This window comes from Schistocerca gregaria, chromosome 6 (genome assembly GCF_023897955.1).
Source record: "Schistocerca gregaria isolate iqSchGreg1 chromosome 6, iqSchGreg1.2, whole genome shotgun sequence".
Classification (NCBI taxonomy): domain Eukaryota; kingdom Metazoa; phylum Arthropoda; class Insecta; order Orthoptera; family Acrididae; genus Schistocerca; species Schistocerca gregaria.
In genome coordinates this window covers 299,565,247-299,573,185 of record NC_064925.1, presented here as the reverse complement: position 1 = coordinate 299,573,185, position 7,939 = coordinate 299,565,247, and the positions used below count along the sequence as shown (strand labels likewise).

General features: G+C 42.3%; 1 protein-coding gene across 1 annotated transcript in view; it reads left to right on the top strand.

The window, feature by feature from the left end:
• Nucleotides 1-233: 233 nt before the first annotated feature.
• The window catches only part of LOC126278859 (uncharacterized), a 112,146-nt gene continuing 104,440 nt past the window's right edge, over nucleotides 234-7,939 (top strand). The window contains exon 1 of the mRNA XM_049979134.1: nucleotides 234-286. Coding sequence (XP_049835091.1) covers nucleotides 234-286 — 53 coding nt within the window. The remainder of the gene's footprint in view (nucleotides 287-7,939) is intronic.

The following is a 7,939-nucleotide window of genomic DNA, read 5'->3' as shown; positions in this document are numbered from 1 at the left end:
TGCACAAATGCTGCGCAGCTAGCTCCATTCGACGGCCAACACCGCGCTTCTTGGTGTGTCCGCTGTGCCGTGCGTGTGATCATTGCTTGTACAGCCCTCTCGCAGTGTCCAGAGCAAGTATGGTGGGTCTGACACACCGGTGTCAGTGTGTTCTTTTTTCCATTTCCAGGAGTGTACTTGTTGAGCGTAGGCTCAGAACATCCTAACTCATGTTTCTCTATTGCAGGCTGGCAATGGCTTTGCCTGTTGTTCATGCTCTCAGCAGCTCCTGCATCGTCGAGAATCGGTAAGTGACCAAGGCCTCTTTATTTTATTTTATTTTTACCAGTCACAGTCATAATTTAAAGTCTATGATGAAGTAGTGTTCACTGTTTTAAATTAAAAGCTGATTTAAATTCTGTATCCAGTTAAAACGAATGATTCTATGACCCCTTTTTGAATTACACTCGAGTTATTTTTCCCTTTAATATTAGAACTAAAGCCTCATAAACGGTAAAGTTTGTGGCGCACAGTCGTTGCCGGGATAGTCGCCTGACTGCAAGCAGGTGGCCGTCTTTCTTCGCAGCGCCACTAGAAGGGGGAGACGGGGGGGCGGGGTTGGGGGGGGGGGGCGTGCCCATCCCGACAGCCGCCTTTTCCCCCGGCAATGATCCCAATACTCATCTATCAGCAGGCTGAGTGGATGTGGGATGATCCTAGACGGACCAGAACGTGGAAAAATCCACACCCTTATCCAGAACTGAGCCCGCAACCTTCAGGGCCGCTGTCTAGTGTCTTACCCGCTAGATCACCAAGTCACAAAGCCCCGTAGTTTGGCAAATTCATACAAATTACTCGTATAAAAATGTATCTGTGTGTGTGTGTGTGTGTGTGTGTGTGTGTGTGTGTGTGTGTGTGTGTGTATTTTCCACATCTTCTCCTAAACCACTGGGCTGATTTCAACCAAACTTGGTACATATATTCCTTACTGTCAGGCAGCAATCACTGTTGAGGAAAGAACCATTAACCTATCATAGTGCAGGAGATATGACTTCATAAACACTGAGATGCGCGAAAAAAATTCCGCATCATGCGTGAAATTTTAATGCATTCATTCTTTATTACTAAGACACTCCCAGTGTGGAATCAGCGTAAGTAAATCCCTGACACCTGGCAGCGCTTTTTACAGCTTTCACCTGGCGGCTGTAGGCGAATACAATAGCTGCGCCATGGTTTGGCTACAGCTTTGTATGGGTGCGAAACATCTACAAGAGGGAAGACAGAAATGAATCGATTAGAACCCTTGTAGCCTGGTGTTAAAGGGTGATGTGATCAGATAGCGTGATCGAGTAAGTTACCAAGAAGTCCTGTACAGAATTGGTGAGAAAAAATACTTAATGAGGAACGTAATGAACCAAAGAAATATAATGGTTAGGTCCATATTACGATATGTTTCCTTGCTGCAAACTGTTGTTCAAGGGGCGGAGGAATCTCATAGGCGAGTGTAGGTATGAATATATACCACGTGGCCAGAAGTATCCGGAGAGCCCTGTATATTGCTGAATTGACCATTAGATGCCCAGAGAGGAGGGGACCCATCAGTATAAAAGGAGGCGGGAAACAGTGTGTTGTCAATAATGAAACAGTAACAGCGGAATTCGAAAGTGGCTAGTCGTTGGATATCACATGAATAACAAGTCTATCAGTGAGATTTCAGTCCTTCTAAAGCTGCCTAAGTCGACTGTTGCCGTAGTGATTAAAAAATCACAGCTAAACCCGGATGGTGTAGACTTCATGTATTGATACACAGAAATCGGCGAGCACTGTAGAGTGTGGTTGGACAAAATCGCATGAAATCAGCGAAACAAATCACTCACGAAATCCGGAGCGTTAACAGAAGTCAAGTTAGGCCTATGACTGTGCTCTGGGAGTCAAAATAGTGGGATGGTGTAAAGAGCGACACCAATGGACGTTGGATGACTGGAAACGATTAAATTGGAGTCATTAATCACGATACACACTGTGGTAATCCGGTGGAAGGATGTGGATTTGACGAATGCCTGGAAAACTTTAGCTGCTGTCACGTGTAGTGCCGACAGTGAAGTGATGGTATGGCATGCGGTGGTTTTCTTGATTAGACTGAGGTCCCCTTATGGTGGTTAAGAAAGCGCTGCCTGCGGGAGGATATGAACAATTTTACAACATTCCGTTCTGCGTACGATGCAGGAACAGTCCAGCCGCGGTGACTTATTCTTTAAACAGCACAATACACACTGTTATAAAGCAGCACCTGTGAGGCTAAGGTTTGTGGACAATAACTTTCTTATTTCATCCATTTTGGTTCGAGAACACCGTAACTGTTTTCGTAAATTACACTGTAGGAAATACTGCAACCAGCCACAAGTTTTCTTGTAATGATTTTGTTACACCATTAGTAGTTTCGGGCCTGAGCCCATCATCAGATGGTAGTGTTGACTTCTTACAAGTTTTATATTTGTGAGTAGCGACAATTATAATTTCAAACAATAACTGCTAATTGACAGAAATTTCTTCATTGGCCATTACCAGCATCTTCCAAAGTCCATGACTGCATCGCCTCGGACCGCTCGGCTAATCCCACACGGCAAATTATTAAATGTATAACTATCAAAATTATTTGCACTATGTTGGAATATCTTTGAAGCAACTCCAGAAGTGTAACATATCCATTCACACGTTCCTTGGCACATCATATCAGCAGCTGACGTAAACAAATGTATCCGCCATCTTGTTCTTCGTTCTGTTCATGAGCCAGTATGGACTCTAAGAGAAAACCAAACCTCCGGCTTATAACAAGTGAAGGAGGGCTTTTCAGGAAGTAAGTACAACGTATAGAGCATTTAGAAGTGTAACAGTATGTAATCACAAAGACTTTGTTAACTTGTTGGATGCGCTTGTAAAATGAAAAATCTTTTGTAAACTACGCATCACAAAATTTTGTAATAGTTTAGAACACAAATGAAAACTTGCAAGAATTCGACGCTACCATGCGATGATGGTTTCAGGCCTGAAACTAGTAATTCTATAATAAATTCATTTCACGAAAACTTGTGCCTGGTTGCAGGATTTTCTACAGTGTAATTAAATAACTTTCTTGAAATTGACTGCTCTGCTCAGAGTCTCGACTTGAACCCAATAGTACTTCTTTGGGATGAGTAAGAATGTAGATCTCTCCAGACACCAGCGTCAAACATCACTACCTTCTCTGGGTTCGGTCGGCCCTTGAGGGAGGATGGTCTGCCATTCCTCCCCAGACATTCGGGCGCCTCATGCGAAGTGTTCCCATCAGAGCCAGAGGCCTTCATAAAGGCAAAGGGTGGACACACCCAATGTCAGTTTCCACTTATAGGTGTGCAGATACTTTTGGTGAGAGTGTGGTGTTGCTAGTCCCCCATTGGACGCCTCAGATGGCGGATCGAGGAACGCTCCCTGGGTATAGTGAGTACCGAGGAAATAATATACCAGCGTGGACCAAAAATAGCATGCGTAGGAGTGGAGAAGCCAATGCCTCCACAATGGGCTCCCAGACATTATACCCCGGTCCCCCATGTCGGAGTTGGGCAGAGGATAATATCCTCACTCACACAAAAAATACACAAAGGAAGCAAAAGTCATGGGACAGCGGTATGTACATGTACAGATGGCGATAGTATCGCGTACACAAGTTACAAAAGGGAGTACAATGGCGGAGTTGTCATTTGTACTCAGGTTATTCATGCGAGAAGGTTTCCGACTGACTATGGGCGCACAACAAGAATTAATAGACTTTCATCGTAGAATAGCAGTTGGAGCTAGATGCGTGGGACATTTCATTTCGAAAATCGTTGGGGAATTCAGTATTCCGAGATCCACAGCTTCAGGAATGAGCAGAGAATACCAAATTTCAGACATTACACCCACCACGGACAACTCAATGGCCGACAACCTTCACTTAACGACTGATAGCAGCGTTGTTTTCGTAGAGTTGTCAGTGCTGACAGACAAGTAACACTGCCTGAAACAATCGTTGAAATCAATATGGGCTGTACGACGGAAGTATCCGTTAGAACAGTGCGGCGAAATTTGGCGTTAATGGGCTAAGACAGCAGACTTCCGACGCGAGTGCCTTTGCTAACAGCACTACATCGCCTACAGCGCTTTTACTAGGATCGTAAAAGTGTCGTTTGGACCATTGACAACTGGAAAAACGTAATCTGGTCAGATGAGAGTCTTTTTCAGTTGGTAAGAGCTGATGATAGGGTTCGAGTGTGGCGTAGCCGCCAAGAAAGTGGATCCAAGTTATCAACAAGACACGGTACAAGCTGGTGGTGGCTCCATAATGATGTAGGCCATGTTTACATGGAATGACTAGGTTCTCTGGCCGAACTGAACTAATCATTGACTAGAATTGGTTACGTCAGGTCGCTTGGAGACCACGTGCAGCCATTCATGGACTTCATTTTTATGGATGACAGTGCGCCACGTCCGTGGGTCACAGTTGTTCGCGATTGTTTTGAAAAACATTCTGAACATTTCAAGCAAATGATTTGGCATCCAGATTTCCCGACATGAATCCAATCGAATATTTTTGGGACATAAACGAGAGGTAATTTCGTGCAGAAAATCCTGCATCAGCAACATTTTCGCCATTATGGACGGCTGTAGAGGCAGCGTGACTCAGTATTTCTGCAGAGGACTTCCATCGTCTTGCTGAGTCCATGCAACGTAGAGAGCAAGACACATTATCAGGAGGTATCCCTTGACTTTTTTCACCTCAGTGTACATTGGTCATGATTCTCTACAAAATCCTCGAAATCAAGACTATCTCGGCGGACACGGCGACTGATAGTCTGCTTCTGTTTTGGAACTTTGAATGTCAGGAGCCTACAAAGATCAGGAAGTGCGCTGAATATGAGAGACAAGGTAGACAAATACAAGCCAAAAATTGTAGATGTGCAGGAGGCTTGGTGGATGTGTAAAGGATTTATCGAGATAAGCAATAGGTATATCCTGTATCGAGACTGTAGCGAGAGTAAAGACAGACCAGTTCTTCTGTAAAGACAGAACCTACAATCGCTTCCTGCAATAGTGACGTATCGATATTACTGCTCACTCTCCCGAGGGTGAAGAGGAATTCATGAAGCAGTAATTTTATACTGAATTGGTTTATGTGTGTAACTAACTGCCAAACTACAATGTTAAAATAATATTGGTTTATTTGAACGCCGAACTGTGTCAAGAAGACATCTATAAACCGATGTTGTTGCTGCAAGTCTGCATTAAGAGAGGAATAAAAATGACGTCCTATTTAATTTCGCTGTTTACAATATCTGAATCATGAGTAAATGGTTTCAATATAAAAACGCACATAAAGGGCCATGGATGGCACCGGGCGGGCAAACCATAAACCAGATAGCACGTGTATGTATCCAGAAGAGGTATGAAAACAGTATAAAAGACACACGAACAATAGAGGAGCAGACTGTGACACTGAGCACTTCTTGGCGATAAATTAGATGAATATTAAATTTAGGTGTGTAGAATAGCTAAAACAACTACATAGTGTGATATAAATAAATTAAAAGAGACGGAAACCTAAGTAAACGTGAGGAAAATGTGTAATACTAAGATATCAACTAAGATTGGTCTCAAATTAAGGAAATAAAGAACAGGGTAGTATCCTAAAGTCCAAGCAAACTAAAGAGGTCTGATAAGATGCTGTTCACTAAAGTATGTCAGCAAAACTGAAGACAGGTCACCTAAGAAGAGGTGGTTAGAGACTATGGGGGATCAGGAGGTAAAAGACAGGTATATGAGAACAAGGAAGGAAACTGCAAAAATACTGAGGCAAGAGAAATAGAAATATGACTGTTACAAGATGCTAGTACAAGAAGCCGGAGAGGACGGTGTCCATGATAGGACAAGACAAATATACCAAAAAGGAAAGAACAAAGAATCATTTACTAAAGACACACAGGGTAAGATCGCGAAGAATGACAAGTAAGTGGAATGTTAATGTTCAGAGTACTTCCCAATATTACTAAACTGTGATTACTACATTGAGTCTTCCATTTGAGGTAGCAGATATCACAGACAGCAAAGTAGAGACCCCCAATAAAGAAGAAATACGACAAACGATCACAAACTTGAAGAATAATAGGGCTTTCACTTAAGATCAAATTTCAGGATAGCTAATAAGGACTGGTGGATCGGCACTGGTCAAACTAATTACGTAACTGTTATAGAATTTTTGGGAATCTGAAAGATCGCCAGACGACTGGAAAGTGACCGTAATATCCCTTATAATAAAATAAAATGGCTCCGTCAGACATGATAATTACGTACAGATTGCACTCCTTAATGTAAGCCACACAATTTTATCTCAGTGTCTACTCAGATGAATGATCCCAATTGCAGAAGGAATTATAAGCAACCGTCAGTGGGATTTCATAAGCAGTAAATCAACTATAGATCAGCTTTTTACGCTCAGACAGGCAACTGAAAAAGGTGGAGAACATAACGTTGACTTCAAAAACGCTTATAACAGCACACATAGGGGCATATTCATAAACATCTCGGTAGAATTTCAGTTCCCCTAAAAGTTAATGCGTCTTGTACTGATTTGATTAGAGGAAACATATTGCAGAGTAAAGAATAGTATAGTAATGTCAGAGCATTCTGAAGTCAGAGCTGGTCTTACTTGTTAGACAGGGAGGCATTATCTTCAATACATTTTAATTTAATTATAGAAAACATAGACAGAGAACACCCAAAATTAAAGGAAGCTGGAAAAACACTGCGTAATGACATAATAAATCGGCTTGTGTAGGCAGAGAATGTTGTCCTAATACGTGGTAGGAGAGAGGGCTTGCAGTGAGTGGTAAGTTCTTACAGAAATATAGCAAGGAAATCCGAGTTATAAATTAATGAGGAGAAAACTGAGTATATGGTGGTAACCAGGCGCCTAATGATGGCACCCCAATGACAGCTGATGAAGTCACTTTTATAAGAATATACATATTTAAAGATTTGGAAGCATTTATAGCGAACAGAACACAATGAAAATTAAGGCAAGGGTTGCAGCGCAAATGGAGCATATTTTGGGTTACAGTACGTGCTGTTCTGTAGAGCAGTTTAGAAATGTTTTAAAATCAGATTATACCATAGTGTAATTCTCTCGATAGTATGTGGTCTTGAAACATTTACATTAAGGGAAACAGATGAACAAAAACTGCTAGTCTTCGAGAAAAAGTATTAAGGGAAAATTTGGCCCCAAGACGAACACACAATCACAGAAATGGCATACAATAAGAAACCAGGATCTAACAGACCTATACTCTCAAGCTAATACTGACCGAAGGATGAAGGAAGGAATTCTGGTGCGCGCAGGACACCTAATGAAGATGGAAAAGGAAAGACTGCCGCCAGGAGCATTGTCAGAATACGTAGAAGGGGCCGAGGAAGGTCACGGGCAAGATGGAAGGATTATGTCAACAGGGACACAAAAGCAAAGGGTCTGAGAAAAGGAGAATGGTCTCAGAGGCCAAAGCGACAATTAAGCATAAGGAAAAGAAGTGTATGAGTGAGGTCGGATAACAATGTAGAATGCAGCAGTTACGCTGAAATGAAAGGGCAACAAACAAGCGTCAGGGATGGAGAGTTGCACCAACCAAACTTGGCACTGATGACCGAAATGACACCAAATCGATTAAAAAATCATATTATTAGCCTGTGTGTTGATAGAAGAGCTTCATGGAGACTTCTGATTTTCCCGCTGTTGATACAGCAGTTTTGTTCAGCAATAGTTTCGTGTAGCCATGATTCACCGTTCCTCAACATCTGCCAAAAATTCTCTTTGACGTCTTGACGTGCCTCAAAGGTCCCACATAGCGATCTATCGTGTGTCGCTTCCCTAAAGTCCTGTTAAACCGAATTGTCTATT